General features: G+C 41.4%; 1 protein-coding gene across 6 annotated transcripts in view; it reads left to right on the forward strand.

Annotated features, from left to right (window-relative positions):
- The window catches only part of ST7 (suppression of tumorigenicity 7), a 1,957,536-nt gene extending 1,940,250 nt beyond the window's left edge, over nt 1–17,286 (forward strand). For all 6 annotated transcript variants that reach the window (XM_044088709.1, XM_044088710.1, XM_044088711.1 and 3 more), the window contains one exon: nt 16,957–17,286. In XM_044088709.1, coding sequence (XP_043944644.1) covers nt 16,957–17,052 — 96 coding nt within the window. In that variant the 3' untranslated portion in view covers nt 17,053–17,286. The remainder of the gene's footprint in view (nt 1–16,956) is intronic.
- Nucleotides 17,287–23,081: the final 5,795 nt, after the last annotated feature.

Here is a 23,081-nt window from a genome sequence, read left to right on the forward strand (position 1 = left end):
ACCTTGCAAAGGCCCTCGACACCATTCCCCACTCCGGTATTATAGACAACCTCACCAGCCTGAACATAAACTCCTACATCACAAGATGGGTTGTCAACTGTCTCATGGACAGAATCCACATGGTAAGAGTTGCAGGAGCTAGGTCTGACTCTAAACCGGTTACAAGTAACATTCCCCAGGGCTCAGTCCTAGGACCCCTCCTGTTTGGCATATACTTCTCAGAGGTACAAGCAAGCACAGGAGGACTATGTCTGACCAAGTTCACAGACGACTGCAAACTAGGGGCTATAATTAACTCTCCGGCTGACACAGACATCCTCGAAAAAGGTCTCACTGAGACAGATACCTGGTGTCAAAACCATGGCCTCAAGCTAAATGCCAAAAAGTGCATAGTCATCCCCTTTGGAAAAAATAAAGTACCCACAAACTACCACATGGGTGGTAGCCCCCTAAATACACAAGACGTAATAAGGGATCTGAGGACCCAAGTAGATAGTAACCTCTCCTTTGATAATCACATTGCCAAAGTGGTTAGAAAATCCTTCTATGTGGCCCACCTAATCACAAAAGGGTTTGCATCCAGATCGAAAGAGGTCATTGGGCCCCTCTATGCAGCACTCATCAGACCCATCATAGAGTACAATGCTCCATTTGGGATGTACCTTACAAGACACCTGCAACAACTGGAAAGACCACATAAGTTCCTCACCAAGAGGATCACTAGCCTCAAGCAGATGCCCTATGCAGCTCGACTGTAGAAACTCCGACTGTACTCTGTTGCATACTGCCTACTCAGAGGTGATCTCTGCCTGACGTACAAGGCCATGTCCAACCCAGAATTGATGGACATGCTCCACCTAAAGAAAACCTTATCCCCTCGAGCCACACGCTGTCGGGATTTAAACCTCACCACAACAATAAATAGGACGTGCTGGAGGGATAGATTCCTGTCCCAGAGACTTCCCATGCTTTGGAACAAGATTCCAATCTACATTAGGCAGAGCTACTCACTAACCCTCTTCAAGAGAAACCTTGACGAGTGGATGGGAAACAGAAAGTTTACCTCAGGGATCACTTCAGTGGCTGTGCTGGACAGAGGCACAGAAAACTAATCTAAGGGGGCGGCGAAAGCAAACCTATTCCGGCTAGGCTTATAAATGCCTTAGGGCAGATAGCCTAGAACCTACCTATGAACCTAAGTGTTGTTTTGATTGTACCTGCTCTATTTTCTGAAAAATATATATATACTTGTTTCCCACCATTCAGAACTAGTATAGTCCATTTTTCAGGTCACTGCTTAATCCAGGGCTGTGTTACAAGTTTCTGTGTTGCCCATACCTTACTTGGATAGAAGGAAGTTTCATTGTTCACCTGTGAAAGAGGGGAGCTTTGAGCAGCCTGTCTGTCCCTGGAGGAGTGGTTTCAGCCCAGAAGTTAGTAGTTTATTGACCATTTTGGGCTAATTTCTCTCTCTTTCACTTCCCTTCTATAAAAACCGCATTTGCGCAGTTTTTGCGCTTGTATTCTGCTCAGCAAGTGCCTTACAAGTGTTCTGCAGAGTCTACAGCAGCAGAGAGACAAAAGAGAGAATTTGGAGTGATTGCTGTTTTAACTAATTCTGCCTAAAACGCCAGTTTTTGTAGCGTTTCTGTGATTTAAAAAGTTTGTTATTGCTACATATTGTACTTATTTACTGCCTGCACTTGAATTAAGTCATTTTTGTGTTTAAATAATCTGTTTAACTGTTGTAGGCTACACATTAAAGTGTGATAGCCTTTTCTGTGCATTTAAAGTGTTGTTTTGAGTCAGAGGCACAGGGAACTAATCTAAGGGGTCGGCGAAAGCAAACACATTCTGGCTAGGCTTATAAATGCCTTCGGGCAGATAGCCTAGAAACTACCTATGAACCTAAGTGTTGTTTTGATTGTGTCTGCTCTATTTTCTGAAAAAAATATATAGTTGTTTCCCGCCTTTCTGAACTAGTATAGTCCAGTTTTCAAGTGATTTCTGAATCCAGGGCTGTGTTACAAGTTTCTGTGTTGCCCATACCTTACTTGGCTAGAAGGAAGTTTCTCTGTTCACTTGTGAGAGAGGGGAGCTTTGAGCAGCCTATCTGTCCCTGGAGGAGTGGTTTCAGCCCAGAAGTTAGTAGTTTATTGGCCATTTTGGGCAAATTTTGATTGTATCTGATCTATTTTCTGAAAAAAAAAAAAAAAAAAAAATATATACTTTTTCCTGGCTTTCTGAACTAGTATAGTCCAGTTTTCAGATTATTGCTGAATCTAGGGCTGTGTTACAAGTTTCTGTGTTGCCCATACCTTACTTTGATAGAAGGAAGTGTCTCTGTTCACCTGTGAGAGAGGGGAGCTTTGAGCAGCCTATCTGTCCCTGGAGGAGTGGTTTCAGCCCAGACGCAAGTAGTTTATTGGCCATTTTGGGCTAATTTCTCTCTCTTTCACTTCCCTGCTATAAAAACCGCATTTGCGCGGTTTTGCGCACCAGGCAGTGCCGGCTAGCTAGAGTTAAACTATTCTCGGCTCCACAAAGTCTACTCATCAATTTTTCCCTTGGAACTAGACAAACCTTCAAGTTTAGCACTCAAACCATTCATTTTACAGTCAGGCACTTGCTTAAAACTCATCGCAAGCACTAATTAACCCTAGCACTAGACCCCCCCTATACTGTCCAGAAGGACAAGGCTCTCTATTCGTCCCCACCAACCAATCAGAAAAACAGCTTACTCCACCTATTCAGGCATGTCCAAAGGGCAGCTTCCAGTGTCCTCTCCAGTCCAACTGGTGAATCTGGGCATTCTGAGGCAATGTTACAACTGCCTCATATACACAGACAGCTCTCTGCTCCTACCACCAAACACTAATATATGCATGAGATGCAATATTACAGCCAAACTGGAGGCAAAGTTCTCTCAACCCAAGACCGGAACTGACAGTCAAGAGGAGAAGGGTAGTACTTGCAACACACCACCAGTCTCACATAGACCTAATAAACCAACACTGGCAAATAACACACATGAATACATACTCGGAGGCTCTAAATAAAAATCTGCAACAGAGACCTCCAAGCAACCTCCACACCCCATCGCCAACCATAAAAGACATACTTCACATAATCAGTGTGCCACACAATCAAAGCCCTTAAGGCAAAATAACATACCCAACACACTAGTAATAGGCGACTCTATAGTCAGGCACACTGATGTCCCACTAACTGGGCTGGAAAAGGAGAAGGCTACAGTTAGCTGCCTGTCGGGCGCCAGGATCTGCCACATAACACAAGCACTCAGGTCACTCCAGAACAAGTGCAAATACGACTCTGTCATTGTCCTTGTTGGTGTGAATGACCTCAGACGTACCTCCCTGGACTACATGAAAAGAGACATAGAGGAGCTCTCTGATCATGTAGCCCAGGCCGGTATGACCCTGACCCTGAGTAGCATCCTTCCCTCACCAAGAATGATGCCACAGTATAAGGAAAAAATTATCAATTTCAACAGTTGGCTAAGTTTCTGGTGTCATTCAAAGGGGATCCAGTATCTGTCCACCTGGGATGACATGCTCGACAAGCCACGTTGCTTCGTAAGAGATGGCTTGCACCTGTCACCCTTAGGCTTTTGAATACTGGCCAAGGCTCTTGCCGCCCCAATAGTGCCTTTTTTTAGGCAAGGCTCAAAAGACAAACCCACCACCATAAATAGCACAAGTAACCAAAAACTGAGTGTAATGCTACTCAACACCAGAAGTCTAAATCTCAAAATGCACGCACTCGAGGTACTCCTCAGTATGGAGAACATCTCTACATCTGTGCAGTAACAGAAACCTGGTTTAAGGCTCCTGAGAGCACCCCAGCACTACTAGGCTATAACTGATACCATACCTTTTGGCCACAGAACCAGGACCGAAACACAAAAAGCAGGGGTGTATCCATATTCATCAAGGATACCCACACCTCCAGGTTAGTGGCGCAGCACAATGCATCAGAGATCATCCATGTGCAACTAGCAATGGGCAAAACTGCAATCCAAATTGTAGCGTGCTACAGATCACCCACCATGACCCAGGACCCCCATTCCGCATTTCTGGAGATGCTGAGAAATATGAAGGTCCTACCAAACACCCTAATACTGGGTGATTTCAATTACCCAAACATAAACTGGGAGAACTACTCAAGTACTAACTCCCTTGCCCAATGCTTCCTAGAATTTATAAACTCAAATGCCCTGGATCAACTGGTCAACACCCTCACCAGAGGGAACAACATATTGGGCCTGGTCATCACCAACATGGGCGACCGGTGTTCCACACCGGAGGTCAGCCCCTCACTGGTTAGATCAGACCATAGACTAATCACTCTGGATATCCACATTCCGCCCCCACCCCCAATCAAGGAAACCACAGTGAAAAACTTTTCAAAAGCAAACTTCATGTTACTTAAAACCAAGGTGCAAAGGTTTTCCAGCCGCCATGCTAAAGGACAATGCTGTCAAGCTGCTGAAACCTTTACAAAGGCACTCTGTGAGCATCTGCAGGAATGCATGGATCGTGCTATCCCAAGTAAAACCAAGACTCACTCTTCCAAGAAAAGGAAACCAGTCTGGTGGACCCCTGCCATAAACAAGCTATACAACAGAAGGAGGAAACTAGTACAGAAAAGAGTAAAATCCCAAGAAGGTAAGACATCCCTGATCAGTATCAGCAAGAAAGTACGATCCCTCATTAAATCATCTAAGGCTAGTTTCGAAAGAAAAATTGCCAATGACTCCAAAGATAACCACAAAGCATTCTTTAGCTATGTGAAGAACCTAAGTAGAAACTCTCAGATCTGCTCTGAATTAGTGCAGAATGGCACAAAGTACACTGAACCGATTGACTGGCCAACATTCTGGCAGACAGGTTTAGTGCAAACTTCACCCCCCTCACACCCCCTAAAGGGCCCATAACCATAAAAGAAGAATGTAGGGCCCCATCAATCACCAACACACAGATTAAAACGGCCCTATCCAAAGCCAAAAACACAGCTTCAGTGGGACCAGACGGTGTCCCAGGCTGTGTCTTACAAGAGCTCCAAAATGAACTAACCCCTCACCTAAACACACTGTTCAAACTCAGTGTCTCTACAGGCTACGTACCCACAGAGTGGCGCACAGCAACAGTTATTCCACTCCGCAAAGGTGGAGCCACAACGAACCCCGGGAGCTATCGCCCTATAAGCCTGACTAGCCTGGTCTGCAAGGCTATGGAGTGCATCATCATGGAACTCATTAACAGAGACATTGGGACCCTCCAAACCTTGGACCCTACCCAGTTTGGCTTTAAGTGCAGATCATGCCTCCTAAACCTGGTGGACTTCTTTGAGACAGTTACCACAGCATTGAACGAGGGAAAGGAGGTCCACACAGCCTACCTAGACCTCACAAAGGCATTTGACACCATTCCCCATTCTAGTATTATAGACAAGCTCACCAGCTTGAACATAAACCCCTACATCATGAGATGGGTGCCAACTGGCTCATGGATAGAGCCCATGTGGTGAGAGTTGCAGGCTGTACGTCTGGCTCTAAATCGGTTACAAGTGGCGTCCCCCAGGGCACAGTCCTAGGACCACTCCTGTTCGGTATATACTTTTCAGAGGTACAGGCAAGCATAGAAGGACTATGGCTAACCAAGTTTGCAGACGATCCGGCTGATACAGATACCCTCCAGAAGGTTCTCACTGAGACAGATACCGGGTGTCAAAATCATGGCCTCAAGCTAAATGTCAAAAAGTGCATAGTCATCCCCTTTGGAAAAAAATAAAGTACCCGCGAACTACCACATAAGTGGTAGTCCCCAAAAATAAGAAAATGTAATAAGGGATCTGGGGACCCAAGTAGATAGTAATCTCTCCTTTGATAATCATATTGCCAAGGTAGTTAGAAAATCCTTCTGTGTGGCACACCTAATCACAAAAGGGTTCGTATCGAGAACAAAAGAGGTTATTGTGCCTCTCTACTCATCACTCATTAGACCCATCATAGAATACAACGCCCCATTTGGGATGTACTTTACAAGACACCTGCAACAGCTGGAAAGACCACAAAAGTACCTCACCAAGAGAGTTACTGGCCTCAAACGGATGCCCTATGCAGCCCGACTCAAGAAACTCCAGCTGTACTCAGTTGCATAATGCTTACCCATAGGTGATCTCTGCCTGACATACAAGGCCCTGTCCAACCCAGAATTGATGGACATGCTCCACCTAAAAAAAAACAAATCCCAGAGAGCCATACGCTCTAGAGATATAAACCTCACCACAACGATAAATAGGACATGTTGAAGGGATAGATTCCTGTCCCAGAGACTCCCCGTGCTTTGGAACAGGATTCCAATATATGTCCGGCAGAGCCCCTCACTAACACTCTTCAAGAGAAACCTTGACGGGTGGATGGGAAACAGAAAATTTACCCCAGGGATCACTGCACTGGCTCTGCTGGACAGTGGCGCAGGGAACGAATGGCTCTGCTGTACAGAGCCACAGGGAACTAATCTAAGGGGGTGATGAAAGCCGCCAACACATTCTGGCTAGGCTTATAAATGCCCTTGGGCAGATAGCCTAGTACTTACCTATGAACTATATATACCTATATATATATATATATATATATATATATATATATATATATATATATATATATATGACGTACTTCCTTTGTCTTAATATATTTCAGTGCATTTTATCACCCCATACATATACATTTATTGTGTTAGGAAAATCTTGTAAGAGATGTTTCTTTTCATTGTTAAAATCTAAGATTACATTGTAAGATTGTTCAAAAGCAGGCAATGTTTGAATAGCTGAGAATGGAAAACAATGTGGATGTGAGCTGTATAATTTCAGTAATGGGGGTAGGGTTAAGGGAGGAAGTTGTTGCTATGGACACCGCTTTCTTGAGAGGTCCATATGGTCAGAGTTGGTTGATCTGAGCTTTTGATACACGCGGTTGGATGGAGTTTTGCTTCTTTCTATTTGTTTTTGTTCTAATCTCAGCTTGTTAGCATTAATTTGTACCTTTGCTCTGGAGTACTCCATACACGTGTCGACTTCCTTATGCCAATATTAACTTTGGCAATTGACTGCCATCCTGTATTCCTCTCCTTTTGCAGCAGCTCAGTCTTGACTGTTCAGCTCAGTGTTTTCCATTTGTCTACAGTTATATTGCTGTTGAATCCTTAAGGCACGAGTTGGGAAGGGCAGTAGAGCCTGTAGACATTGAAATTAAAAGTGCATTTTTCTGGACGTGTTTGCAAGCTGTCCCTATGACAAACTTTTTTTTGTATAAATAAATATTTAATTAAAAATGTCCAGAAATATTCCATACTGTATTAATATTTTATGTAGCACTAATGTTTTGTAAAAAAAAAAAAAGTAGATTATTATTTTTTTATATTTGCAGTAAGACTGGACTTCAACCTTCAACTGATTGTTAGGCTGCTAGTATTGTAACTGATCCATTTCATAAATGAACTGATCATGTTAGAATTCAAGACAAAATTTCAGTTACACAGTGCATATAAATAAGTACACTAACACTGGATGCTGTTTACCTGTGTACTTGTTTGATTAGCCTTGTTTAAATTTGTCTGATTATATGCCAGGTGTAGGAAATTACTACTACTTTACATGTACTGCACTTTGGATGAATTGTCTGTCAAGTTATGTAGTACAGTTATTTTAATTTGTCTATTTCTTGCATTGCATGATTTATTTTGTATCTGAGTTATGACTAAAATGTTTTTGTTTTTTTCCATGCTGTTTTACTTAGTGCTGGCCACATAAGCAAACAAACAGATGTTTGAAAAGAGTGTTGCAACTACATTTCCAGTTATAAGGAAACAGTAAGGATGATAGTATTTGCCATTTGGTTTCTTTTCTTTTAGTTAACTTGTAAACCAAGATAGTGATGCAGTCCAGTTGGACTTCTTTTAGACATGATATAGCCTCATTTATGTACAAGTGCAGTATGAAGGGTATAACTGGAAACATTGTTGAGCCAAAATGCACAAGTTTTACATAAATGCAAGCTGTGTAACATAGATACACAGTCTGCTTAGCAGTCAATTGGCACTTAATTAGTGCTCATAGTTTTTCTACAGAAAGAAGAGCAGTGCATTGCATTTAAACAAGATGGCTACACACCAGCACTGCATTTAAACAAGACTGCTACAAACCCGGCTACAACAACAGCATTTGTACTTTAATCAGCAAGCACCACCAGATGTTGTAAGAAAACTCTTTCAGTAAGGACTCTGTTTAATTGGAGAAGTTTCAGAAAGGGGTCAGCTTGTCAGAATGTCTATTTATTAGATCTACTGAGAACGCTAGGACAAGACAAGCACTGCACTTCATCTGATCATTGAACTGAGTTTTAGTCTCTTCTTGAACACTTTCCTTTTTCAGGTGCCAAAAAGTAGACAAGGTCCAAGCTCCTTTGATGCCTTTGCCTGTGATTGAGGAGCCATTTCAGATGGTAGCTATGGATATTGTGGGGCCTGTGAGTACCCTAAGTTGCACAGGGAAGAAGTACAACTTAGTGGTGATAGATTATGCTAGTAGATACCCTGAGGCAGTAGCCCTGTCCTCCATGGAGGCAGAAAAGGTGGCAATTGCTTTGTTAGAGATTTTCAGCAGGATAGGTTTCCCAAATGAAATACTGACTGATAGAGGTGCCAATTTCATGTCAGACCTGCTGGCTTTTTGTGGGAGCGCTTTGGGGTCAAGCCCCCCAAAGGCCACCTCCTACCACCCCTGGACTAATGGTCTTGTGGAGAAGTTAAACTCTACACTAAAGACCATGCTGCATGCATTTGCAGACCAGTTTAAGAGGGAGTGGGACAAATATTTGCCCATCTTTTTTTTTTTTTTTACTTAGAGAGGTGCCCCAGGAATCCACAGTTTTTTCACCCTTTGGGTTGCTGTATGGTCATAGGGTGAGGGGACCTCTAGATTTGATTAGGAATGAGTGAGAGGGTGAATGTGAATCCCACAAGGAGTCTGTTGTGGCATATGTCCTAAACCTCAGGACAAGGCTCAGGGAACTCATGGGCTTGGCCCAGGAAAACTTGGCAGGAGCCCAACAGCAGAAAAAGATCTAGTATGACAGGAATGCTCGTGCGAGAGAGTATGCTGTGAGGGGAGCAGGTTATGGTTCTTATTCCTATCAGGCACAACAAGCTGCAGGCAGCTTGGGAGAGACCCTTCAAAGTGTTAAGGAAGGTCAGTGATGTTAACTACCTGGCAGAACTGCTAGGCAGGAGGTAGGTGCATAAACTACACCATGTTAACATGATAGAGTGGCCCTCATGCTAAGTATTTGCAGTAGGAGGCAAGTGGAGTCTGAGGGGGATCTATGGCTCTAAGGAGCCAGCCAGCAAAATTCCAAATTTAGTGTGGTGGAGCCTAGGGTTGCAGGCATATGATAGGACAGTGCAACACTGTAATGGGGTCAGCAATACCAACACAGCTGGGATCTCAAGACAGGGTAAGAGGTAATGTATTCCAAGATAGGTTCATCCCTCTCAAGCAATGTTTCTTAAGGGTCACTTGAAAAACTAGTTTGAGTCTTTGAAGGGGGGAAGAAATGTGACAAAAGGAGGTACTTGCCAGCACAGCTAGCTGGAAGTTTGAAAATAAAAACTAGTTTGAGTCTTTGAAGGGGGGAAGAAGTGTGACAAAAGGAGGTACTTGCCAGCACAGCTCGCTGGAAGTTTGTAAATAATTGTATGTAATTTTTGAATATCAAACTAATTTATATAAGATGCTTGTGTTACAAATGTATTAGAACTGTATGTCATGTGTATATCAAACTCCTCTGTACAGATGTTTGTGTTGAAATGGTATTTGTAAAGTGCTTGCGCTTAAAATATATTCACAGTGTCCTGTACTGGAAGAGAACAGAAATGTACATGCACTATTGTAACTGTTTAAATGCATCTCTTTTAACAGAGGAAGCTGGAGGATTAACCTCAGTCCAGAAAACTAGAAAAATATCTGAAATTATATCACTGAATTAAAGCATAGGGAGGAGGGAATTCAGAGAAACAAGTAGCTTTAGTGAGCTATGGTAAAAATAATGTGGTGTATAGCAGATGCAAATGGTTGCATGGGGATATAGAATTGACTGTCCCTTTGCAAATGACACAGTGATTTTGCAAACTATCGCATCAAACATGGTGGAGTGATTCAGAAACAGGTGCACTGAACTGTAGCATTTACCTGCTCTAATGCCAGGAATTGACGGTTTACAGGACATAGCAACATTTGCAGAAGTAGTAGTTGAAGCAGAGAGACACTGTTAGTGGCTGCTTTCAGAGCCAGTGCCTATATCATGGCACACTACTGCCCTCCAAACTAGTATAGAGGGTACCATCAGTGCTTAATCTACCTGTACTTTTACTGAACCACTTCAGGATGGATGTGTAGACTGTATGGAAACTTATCAAGTTGTGTCACCCACATGATGAGTCAAGGGGAATGTGAGGGTCACCTATCCAAGTGGGCACTAAGGTGTGTGTGTGTATGTATATATATGTGTGTATATATATATATATATATATATATATATCGCTTTATCTATCAGGTCTATCTTGTTGGTAGGTGTACATGTAGGCAGGTACAGAGGCCAGTAATCAACCATGTATAATTATGTTGCTGTTGTGTGATTCCAGATGTGCTGGAACAGTAGCTGATGACCTCCAACCACAGCAGATCTGGCATATAATACTACCCACCCAGAGGCATAGAAAATGTTGGAATGTGTTTTCAGACAACTAAAGGGACACTTGTACTGCCTTGATGCAGCCCATGGAACACCAAGCCTCTTGTAGCAGTGAATAAGGTGTAGGGTGGTCAGTCAGTAGCCAATGAGGCAGCAGTGCTGTTCTATGCCAGGCAGAGGCAAGAACAGTGCACTACGGTAATGACAACATCTGACCCACATCTTTGCTACATGATACATGTTACATAGAAAAAAATGATGCATGCCTTATCACATCTTCACTATATTAGACAGTGCACAGACTTGCCCATACTGTGCTTCAGATATTACTTGACCCACTCAGGTTAGAAGGTGACACAGTGATGGCTAACAACAATGTTGTCATGTGGGCTATTGTCATACATGGTTAACTTAATCATACAGACTGGAAACCGGCTATGGGGAGTCAAGTCAAGGGTTATTCTTCAGTGACAGGGTGTAGCTGCCATGTCATGAAGTTTAGTGATATGTGCTGTGGTGGTCTGTGGGCTCGGTGCTCAAGGCATTCCAAGGCAGGGATGGCGTTGAACTATTGGATTGTGCATATGTACCCCGATGGCATATCACATGTCAAGAACCTTCAGATGTACAACCTGTACAACTCAGATGATGGCCATGAGTAGGTGTGTCAGTCTGCCGACAGGGGATTTTAATGACTTAGAACTATGGGAGTAAGAATGTGCAACCTACTGAGAGGTCCGTGTGGAGTCTGAAGAGCATCAATGACCACAGCTGACAGTAATGCTTTCTCAGAAATGGCCTCTGCTAACTGTGTGCCCAGGCTGTGACCATCCACCTCTCACTAACACACATAGCAATGGCTGCACTTTTAACCTCCAGTGACCTGAGTAGTACAGTCATCTGCCTGTCCCTGTACTCCATGTCACTGTACAGGTGCTGCATGACTTCCTACACAGCACACTGATTTCCACAGTGGTGAGATAGCAGCTGTCTCTGCCTGGATCAGTGAGCTGCACATCCTCTGATTAGTGCTAAATGTTGCCCCCAGATTGTAAGGCAAACCTGGCATCATGATACTACTGCCATATCACTCCTGCTCTTCCCTGTGGGCTATACACACACATCAAAGGAACTGTGGTGTGGCTCATAGATGCTGTCTGGGTGGTGGAACCTCTTTTTACCCTACTTGGGGAGCACTGCTACAAGATGTCTGTCAAACACTCCTGAGATCTGAGTGAAAGTTCATCCTGACCCTCCACAGGCTCCTCATGTGTGTGTGTGTGTGTGTGTGTGTGTGTGTGTGTGTGTGTGTGTGTGTGTGATTCCCAGTGCTGACAGTGCCACTGTGTCACATACACATGACCTGCTGATATCAGGCATCTACTTTCCCATTGTGCTGGACCCTCCACCAACAAAACCTGTCAAAGCATAAAGAAAAGATGCCTATGACAACACTGATTTACCTTCCCTCCCCCAGTGTGTGAACCATACTGGTAAAAGGCACAGTCTGTTAATAGCATATGAGGATATACATCAGGATGTTGCAGTTGTAGTCCAGTGGTAGCCGAAAGACAGATATGCAAAAACCTCTTATTGAACAAGTCCATTCTCATATGCAGTGCACTGTACAATATGAAAGTATAATGGCTATTACTAGCATGGTGCATCCACTGCTGACACTCATGTAGTTGTTGCCAGTACAGAACCCACATCCAGTCTACCACTACATAAGAGGGTGCTCTCCCCCTTCCCAGACAGGGACATCAGGAACTCCTCTACCTCTGAGTGATGTCTGTGCTGGTGGCCCACCTCCTCTGGTGGACATGTCCTTGGTAGTAGCACATGCCATTTTGTTGGCACTCACTATCGTATGTGTTACCATTTGCTGTGCCTGTTGTACAGTATTATTATAGCCAGCCACAACATTTAATGTCCTGCATCACTTTCTACAACATCTGGTCTTGATAAACCTTGTTCATGTTACCTTTGGCCAGCATGTTCATGTCATGTCTGCTGAGGGACTATAGTAGCACCTTATTTTTTTGCATGTTGAACTTTTCCAGCTCTTGTCTCTGTTATAGGTCCATGGTAGGACATGTACACCTGTGGGGAGCACATCTCCATCAATGTGAGTGCATGTCTATCTGTAGATATCCTTTAGGTTTGTGTGCTGCCCCCTCCTCCTATTTGGTGACCACTTATCTGCCCCCTTTCATACTCTGGCCATTTACCCATTCTTCCTTTTGTATAAAAACTGCAGCAAAAAGCATGCTATGATGACGCACCTACCTGCATTAGAGTAGTGCATTTTGCACACCCTGTCCCGTCAGTATGCTTTACTGTCCCTCACCCTATGTGCACAGGGCCACTGTGTCCTGTGTGGCTTGTCCTGTCTTTCGTGCACATAGTCAGTGGTGTGCCCCCCCCCAAGATCTGGACATGGCAGCGTCAAGCCATGATGCCACATCCACATGCACTACTTTTTGTGTCCCTGTTACTTCAGCCACCTTAGACGTTGAGTCTTCAATGTAGCAGTACATTACCAACCATCTGTATTCCTTCACTTGCCCTGTTTCAAAGTCCAGTGTCTCGTTCTGCAAATTTCAGATTGCACAGTTAGTCACTGTAATACAGCCTTACTCAGTATGGCATTTTCTGCTAACAAGAGCTTCATAGCTTGGCAATTATGTTGATGTGACAGTTTAGCATGGCCTTCCCTGAACTAGTATCTTAATGCAACCCACCGTCCCTAATAAGCAACACTACCCTGCTTGTCCCTGCTCATATCAGAGCTGGCGACAAGTGCATAGTATGGTCATGCACATAGTTTGTGAAGCACATAAGGCCATGATTCTGCACTCCAGAGACTTTTATGAGCACCATATTGTTGCTCTGTGGTGCATATTACTTGACCTTTGAATGTGTGCGCATGTGTACAGGGCTTCCCTTTTGTTTTTCAAGGGAATCTGTTTGAATGTGAATAGCTTCCTTTTATGCTTTGAACAGCAGAACCCCTGCATGGTTTCTGAGGGAGATCAAGGTTGTATTCTTATTCCTTCTTCATCATCACCCTCATCCTCCATAGGGACTTTTAAGAGTACTTGCTGGACTAATACAGTGGTCTGTTTTAAAAGGTGGATAAGTAGCATGAGCTTGTCAGGAAGATTACAGATGCCATTTGCATTCCCCATGCTGGTGTGCAGTGAAGGCATCATTACAGAGACTTGCAGCAGCACCACCCTGATTTGCTGAGAGACTGGGAGGTAGAGTTTACTGAGAGAGAGAGAGTTTTACTATATACATTCTTTTTTTTCTTATTCTTTTTACAGGTCCTCTTGTGTTCTGTGTTCTTACTATTTTTTTTATAGTGTCCAGGGAGAAGTAGGCTAACATGGAGGGATATCACAGGAGACAACAGGAAAGGGGGGTGCATATACCATGTGCCATTCTGTACTGTACACTTGCAATGGTATGTGCACTATTTGTATATTAATATGTTCTACTTTATTATGCCCTTTCTTCTGCTGATCTAGTGCGTTTGTGACAGAGGAACCATAGCCTGCATTGTCTGATGCCTTTAGTGCTGGGTCATGAGTGGTCATCTGGCTTAACTTTCAGTAGGGGGCAGATGTCACTCTGATGAAGTTGATCTGGATGGCTCACTTGATGACCTCTGTGGCAACTTCTGAGAGCAGGCATAGGTCCCTCTTTAGAGGTCAAGAGAAGTCCTCAGTGGTCTCCCTGGTGTCTAGTAGGGTATGCTTACAGGTGGACATGTGCCTCATCACTATGGAGGGCCTCCTATTTATGATTAATCAGGTGATGTGACAGGCAGTGCCCAGGCATCAGGCCACTATAGGTGCAGACTACACATGAAATCAGCCACAGAGAGGTCTAATTTTTATGTAGCTTATCCTTTGGGCCAGTTTGTCATCCACCATGTACCCTGACTTGTACCCCGTTCAGATGTTCTCTGTCTTTTCACATGCCTTGTTTAATGTCTACATATCCACATTCTGACTTTGTGTCCATCTACCATTGTTCCCAACTTTTTTGTAATTACCATTCTTGTCTGCCTGTGTCTGCATTTTATTTGTTTGTCTGCCTCTGCAACCTACACATCTCACTTTATTTTTCCAACAGCTATTTTTCACTACCTTCCCCATATACTGTTTAGCTTTTTATACACAAATGGGGGTTTTCCCTCCAGAACAGTGTGCCCTTCCCTCACAGAGCATGTCATACTATATTACCCTTTTGTTTTCCCATGTTTTTCCTCCCCCTTTTCTAATTTTTCTGTTTCCCGTTTTCCTCACTATTTTTATGATAAATTGAGTTGGCACTTTGTTGTGCTAACTGTCCTTGAGCTGTCTGACTCTGTACCTGTAGCAGCACTGTGTATAGCCTTGGGTACACTTGGGCATGTTTACCTACTTATCCTGTGATGTCATTTACTGCAGTCGTGTAGTTTGACTGCGTGGCTCTTGCACTGCACCTTATTAGCATTATTGCCACTACTAATAGTACTACCACCAGAAATGTGGCCCCGCTAGTTTTCTGTGCAGACCTTTTCTGCCACCAAAGTGCAAGAGGTAATACCCCAGCAGCAATGGCCTGCATTGTGCTGTAGGATGGTTTTAGATTTAGCACTATGAATACTTGTCTATGAATCACATCCTGTGTGTGTTATACATTGTTTATTATTGTGAAGAAAGAAAATGAAAAACGTTGGCTCAGACTAGTAGTGCTTTGCCTGCACAAGATGAGCAATAGATTAAAACAAAGTACTGACACTAATCAAAAAGTATATGAATTTATTACGCAGTAACCAGCCATGATGAGATTTCATGCAGAGGACACTTCCTCGGACAAAACATTAAAATTCCTTGTATGCATGATTTAATATCTTATCTGTGCTTAAGGAGTAGTATATTGAAACATATGAACTGAATTGGTATCTGAATTTTTGTTTGTCAGCTGTAGTGCACTGAAAATGCTTTTGTCAGATTTGCAAGTCATTGAATGTGAACATTCCAGACAAATGGATTTAGTTTTGAATTTCTGTTCATGACAAGATGTGTTTTGTTTCTTGAGGCAGTGCTGTCCAGAATAGTGCAATTGGATAACAATTATGAGATTTCTTTTTTCTTTTTCTTGTTCTAGAATGTCAGAAAATAAAAGTAAATGGATGATGTTAATGTTATTAATTAACCACCAACCTGCGGTGTAAAACTTAGCTGTAGATCATTGTCGCATTACAGGCATAACTTCCACCTTATCAGGATTCATGAACGCCTAATCTAAGTGCACACCGTTCTGAATGAATAAACAACACAAGCATAACTCCCACCTTGTCTGGATTCATGAACACCTACACTAAGTGTACACCGTTCTGAATGAATAAACAATGCAGGCATAACTCCCACCTTGTGTGGATTCATGAACACCTATACTAAGTGTACACAGTTCTGAATAAATAAACAACACAAGCATAACTTCCACCTTGTCTGGATTCATGAATGCCTAAACTGAGTGTACACCCTTCTTAATGAGTTAAACAACACAGGCATAACTCCCACCTTGTCAGGATTCATGAATGCCTAAACTAAGTGTTCACCATTCTTAATGAATAAACAACGCAGGCATAACTCCCACCTTCTTCTGCCCAATTTTAGTTTTCCTTCTGATTTTCTTGCAGCCTTTAATATCAAAGGTAATTCATAAAGTTACCACAAACTGTAGTCTATGTGTACACTTTCTAAGTGAATAGACAGCACAAAAGTGTGGTAGGGATATTCTTGAATACAGATCTTGTGCACTTAATGTAGGCGTTCATGAATCTGGCTCACCGTTTCCTGTCAATCTGTTTTGCAGCTGTAAAGGTGCTGCAGCAGTAACACAATGTCTTTGTAATCGATCACCCAAAATGTCTGGTTTTAAAACTTGCTGTGCAGTGTGGTATAATTTGAATAATATCTGTAGCATATTGTTATATTCTAGATAGATGTTAATTACTTTATCTCTTATCACTAGGTTTTATTGTGTCTTGGACAGTAAGCGCAGAAGGACAGTACATTGGCTTAAGACTATACATGCAGTAGTCTTCAGACTCTGTGAATGGTATACCCAGAGTCACACAAATAAATAAAATTAAAAAGATAATGCTTCTTTCTCTTTTGTTTCAGTTTCTGAGCACTCTTTTTGCACCATTGAATTTCGTGATGGAGAAAGTGGAAAGTATTTTACCTTCCAGTCTATGGCACCAGCTGACACGAATTTAGGAAGAATTCTAATTTATTGACTGCCATGACATTCTGTGTGCCAAGCTGGAATTTTGATGTCAGAAAGACTTATGAAAGGACGACGGCACACAAATGTAAAGACTATACTTTTTTTTTTTTTTTTTTTTTTTTTAATTTTTATTTTTTAGGACAGAAATTTTTGTTGTACAAAAATATTGATGTTCCGTTATAATATTTTGGCCTTCAGAAAAAAAAAAAAAGAAAGAAAGAAAAGGAAAAAAGAAAAAAAAAAGAAAAATAAATTTTTGTGTATTGCATCATTGCAGTATTGTTTTGTGAATTTTTTAAATGCGTAATGGATTGCTTAATTTAATGCTGCAGGTAGCATATTATGCTAAAACATGGGTGATATCTGCAGATATGAGTAAATGCAAGAGTGGTATTGTTGAAGCATTTCATCTGAAGATCATTCGTTAACATCAGCCACGTTTGGGGCAAAAAGTGTTCCTTAATTGCAGTACAAATTCTTGTATTACTTGGGCAGTCCAGTGGTGTGAGAGTGTTTTGGTAAAACTTTGAAAGAATATGGTGCCATGATTACAAGATCTTCGTTCCACTATACACAGCTGCCTGCTGGTTAGCTTTGGAGTTCTGTAGGCAGTTATTGAATTTTGGAAGCTGGAAACCCTGATATGAAGGCCAAAGCATAGGAATGGATGTGTTACCACAAGAAGCAACATCACAATTAGACTGACAAATGCTGAGTACGTGACCTTGGCAGTTCACTATATCTAGATGATATTAGCAGCACGATGAAGTAACAGCGTATACAATATTAGCAGCACATATAATAGAATTGTACAATGAAAGTTTACTTTTCTGGTGTGCAGGTGTCAAATTGTCAAACAGGACACCACTGTAGCACTACTCAAGCTGAAATGAAGATCTTAAGTGCAACCTGACTAGAAGAAAAGTGTATACAACCAAACAAAATGATAGTAAACCTTTGCTAATATTCACTGCTTTGTTTAAATAGCGAACATTTATTATACTGCCTTCTTTCTCACTCTGAATTAATGTATGTCATTTCAGTTTTGTAAGTTTAAGCAGAAGTGGAACTGGTAAAATGGTTCTGTATGGTATAGTTGATTTTCTTTTGAAAGACATGACTTAACACACACCGAAGATTTGGATACATAACAGATGAAGCCTAAAAAGCTGCGTGGGTCCAGTCTCTCACACATACTCTTGTGTCCTCCTTATCAGGTATAATCAATGCCACACACACACTAAAAAGACATAGATTTGTCAGTCATGTGTACATCCATGATCAAACATATAATGTCTCCATTATTCATAGTTCAGTCACTGCGTGTTGCATACCCCAAACTGCAGCTCGATTTTCATGTTAGCTATTAGTGTATGTTTTAGAATTGTTTGTTCTAATTAGCTGTACTTGGAAAGTATGGTTATTGTGATTGTAGTGTCAACCAGTGTGAAATAGTTGGGTCCGTGACTGCATAAGAAGCAGCAGAATTACATAACTAGCTGAGAATGCTGTTGAAAATGTAGCATAGCGTGAACTGCATTGCAAGGGACTACCACTTTAATTATAAAAATGTGTGCCATCTTAAAATATACTGAAAGTTGTGTTCTGTATAAAAGGCTAATTTAAAATTGGATGAAATTATTATGTCAGTATTTTTACCAATGCCCATTGCTATTTGTTTATTTCTATATTTTGTGCAAATGAATTGATTGGGACATTTCATAAACAGCAGACAAGTTAATGCAAGTTTTAATTTTCTTAGAATATGTAAGATGTCTAATGGTGGTTTTAAATGCATATAACGTGATAATATGTCTGTTAGTTACAGCTTATTCATTAAGTCTCACCTTTAGTGCTGGGTCATCAGCATACATTACTTTATGGAAAATGGTCATTCATTCTGTGGTTGTAAAGTGATTCAGTGTTAAAACTCCAGCTCTTCAAAAAAATCTGTCATCTACTGCAACATAAGTGTTTTTTCCAGGAATTAAGCTTCCTTCCAGATTTCCACATCTCCATGGTTCCTTTCATACTAACTCCAAGAAAAATGAGTGTCAGGTGAAACAGAAAAACTCTCTTAACCCACGAAGTTCAATGACCTTTCAGTTTACACTGCTGAAACATGTTACAAGTCAGAGGTGAGTGACTTTTTTATAGAAGTGTCAGGACTAAACAACTTCGATGTGATGTTCTCTCATTTTCATTAAGAATGAGTCAGCTTGTGTCAGTGTTAATTAGACAACATACAGCATAAGTACATGTAAACAAATCCACTCCCTTGTCAATTCTTTCCAATGATTGCTTTCTTACACATTCCAGTCTCAGAAGTCATATATTTGCAATTATTCATATGGATTATCTAATGTTAGACCACAAATTGGCAAATCCAAGTTTATTGAAACAAAGTTAAATACTTGAAATTTGTCAATGTTTACTATGACACTACTGTTAGAGAAGGTCTTGCAGGAAGGAAAACCTCCATCTGTGTACCCCCTAATGTAAATATACCAGCTATGAGTGCAAACAACTTTGGAGAAGTGGACAAATTCTTATCTCCACATGTAAAATCTCACTAATTATTGGAGTCATTACTTGAATGAGGTCTAGATTTGTTCATGTAACCTTGATGAATTGAAGTTTGTTGTTTTGTTGTCAGATGTTACACATGCACAACATATGTTAAATCTAACAGTAAAAAAATATTATGCATCTGTTATGCATTTTTAACCTCTGTTCTCATGTCTCTTAATCCACTTGCCCTTTCACTTGTCCCAGACAGACCCTCTTGATGAACTCTATTCCTCCCCATTAACTCATTCCAGGGTCCTGCCATTCTTCTGTTGTGTACATCTGTCCTAAATCCAGCTACTTCTGACTACTACACTGACCTCCTGTCACTTCTCTCTTGTTTTCCTTGCATGGCCTCCATAACAGAGCATAGTACTCCAAATGGGAATAGGACAACATTTTTGTTTTATATGGTACGCCAACTTCATTAAACTCTGAGTGCACACCCTTGGTTGTAGATCAAAACGTCCTGTTTATTTTGACCTTTGTGGTCATTTATTGCCCACATAATTCACTCTGGGGGTAATAATAACTATTCTGATCTTTTCATCTGTAAATTTGAAAGTCCCTGCCTAAGGAGTGCATCCCTTTCCTTATCATTTACACTTGGTGACTGACACAAATCTCTGAAGGCCCTGCTGAGATGGGTTTCCACCCATTGCCACTTGTACCATCTTTTTTGTATCACTTTTTCTTTTATTATTTATAGTCACAGTGAAATTAAGTGCTGGAGACTGTGATATTAACATGTTTTTTAATGTATGTCTGGGTAAAGCAAAATAGATGTGCACTGTAAGAATCACGATATCCAGTAGGAATATGCAATGCACAATGGCGTTCATGTTACTTTGTTGAATGAAGTTGGAAAGTGTTCAGCACACTTAGAACCTCAAATACTAGCAGGACCATTATCAACAGATCTGAAGGGCTATCGTGCAGGGCAGAAGACATGACATCCACCTTATGTGCGTACTGATCTTGGAGGGCACCCCACCCCAAGGAGCTGCACTGTATAGTAATATCTGAAGTAAGTCAGTGCCTTCAGGCATTTCTCAATTGTGCAGAGATCTCAAATGTGTGGAATTCATGCATTTATTATTAAAAAATTTGGTGATTGCTTGGTCTGTTCAGTTTCTGGTGTTACATCTGGTCTATCCCACAGGTACTTTAAAAGTAGGAAGCACTTACAACATAATTACAGTTCAGATTAATAAAAATGACAGGATGATACCTTTCACACCCCAGAAGAGAGTATTACACATGAGCAAAAGCATGTTGCCAAATGCTGCTAATATTGGGTATGTGGTCAGAATGTAGACCAGTTCAGTTTCAGACACTCCACATCCCCTCTAGCAGGAGTTTGTAAGTAAAATATCATTAGGTTTGGCCACCCAACTGCCAGTGGTGCAGAGGAAGGCATTTGTCCAGCAACTCAGAATAAGGAACAGACTTTAAATGCTAGTAGGATTGGCAGGAGGACACTATGAAGCAGCTGATGGACAGCTGCCCTACCCTAGGGAATGTTTAGGGAAACTGATGCCTAGGAGTTCTCTGGTAGAGACCAGAAGCCAATAGGACAACTTAGGTTAATGCACGGGGTCAGTGATGACATCCTTACATCACTGCATTAGTTTTTCCCAGAGCTAGGTTCTTCAGTTAGTACCATGATAATGGTGGATCCAGGATCTCCACTGGCATCTACCCTTAGGATCTCCACCTCCCTATTCCTAACCAAGTGTCTAAACGTCATCTTTGTGGAGTAGGGGGGGTGACCCAGCAAAGAGTCATTTCCAGGATACCTGGTTATGAGCAACTGGGGGATGCAGTACTGAGCAAGTACTGGGCCCATGTGATACAGCTAGTAACTGCGCAAGGCTGAGAGGGAAGTTAATAGAAAATACCATTGGAATGAATTTTTTAAAACAGAGTAAAAATTATTAAATATCCAGGTAATTTTCTACTTTATTGACTTCACCTGGGATCTCAACCAACTCAAAGGGTAGTTAAAGTTCCAAGAGCATAAAACTGGGCATCTGTGTCTATTATCAAATGATTTTTAGTGATTCAGTTAAAAAAGTCCATTACGTTTGAAGCACTTATCTTGAAAGTAACTTAACCAATTCATGTATCTTCCACTTGCACAGAACATAGTTAGATGAAGGAAGTCAGCATGTTATAATTCGATCCTATTCTGGGGCAGTCAGCATGCAAGTTCTCATATAAAGTGTTGCAACATGTACTTCTGTGCAACCTACTCCAATGCATTTGAAAAAACTACAACATCATGAGAGGATTGGGATGCCAACTGTTTAATGGCAGTTAATGCAAGAATCTGAGTGTGTTGCTTCATATTTTTTCCAGTAAACTGTATACTATTAATAAGCTCAGGACTAATTTATTCTTATGGCAATGCAAAAGAAATCATGTAATTATTTATTCTGCCATTATCAGTGGTTCGTACATTTATTAATCAAATAATGAACCCTGAAGGAACCACAGAAAAGCTACTGCCAGACATGAAACCAAAGAGTACAGCTCATTATTTAGAAGGCCTAGCCTCACATGTACCAGTCAAGAATGCAAATGTCCAGTAGATACCTTAAATTATTGACCTTAAGTAACATCATCTTTGTATATGAAAAGGCTTCTTACTGATAAAACCTGAAATGCCCAACATTCAGCTCCTCCCAATCATTTTAATTCAGTTTTTCATTTTGCATTAAACAACCTGCATATAATGATTCAAAACAGTTGTATGTTAAGATATAATAAACTGTTTACTATAAATAGCTTTGTACAGCAAGTGGAACCAACAGAAAGTTCACTCCAGGGATCATTCCAGTTGCCCTACTGGATAGGGGCATTGTGAACTAACATCAGGTGGCACAGTGCCTGGGCAAATTAGATTCTCTCCCCTTATATCATTTCTCCATAAAATAAAATGGTTCATAAGGTAAGAAATATTTCCACCAATGTACCCAGCACTGTACCACTTAAAGTATATCTGCCCTACTGGATAGGGGCACTGTGAACTAACATTAGGTGGCACGGTGTCGGGGCAAATTTTTTTGGGCTAGGCTTGTAAAGGCTCCAGGACTATTAGGCTAGTACACACCTATGAGCCAGCTACCAGATCTGTTTTGTGAATTATACATTGTACTGCTTAGTTGTTTTTTATTTATTTATTTTTTTATTCAAGTGCTCTCTACTGTCTTTTTCAGGATGTGGGGAATGCCCACTTTCTTTTATTTGATTCTTGGTGGTGTGTTAAAACTGACTGCTTAAGCAGCTAGGGTTGTTTAAAATCTATTGCTTTTGAGTGGATGTTCTAAATAACTTTGTGTAGCAAGAGGACCTAGCTACCAAATTTGTTTTGTGAATAAAACATTGTGCTGCTTAGTTACTGTTTATTTTGTTTGAGCAACTCTCCCTCTTCTTTTTCAAGACATGG

This window comes from Protopterus annectens, chromosome 11.part0, assembly GCF_019279795.1.
Source record: "Protopterus annectens isolate FY-2018-M chromosome 11.part0, PAN1.0, whole genome shotgun sequence".
Lineage (NCBI taxonomy): Eukaryota > Metazoa > Chordata > Ceratodontiformes > Protopteridae > Protopterus > Protopterus annectens.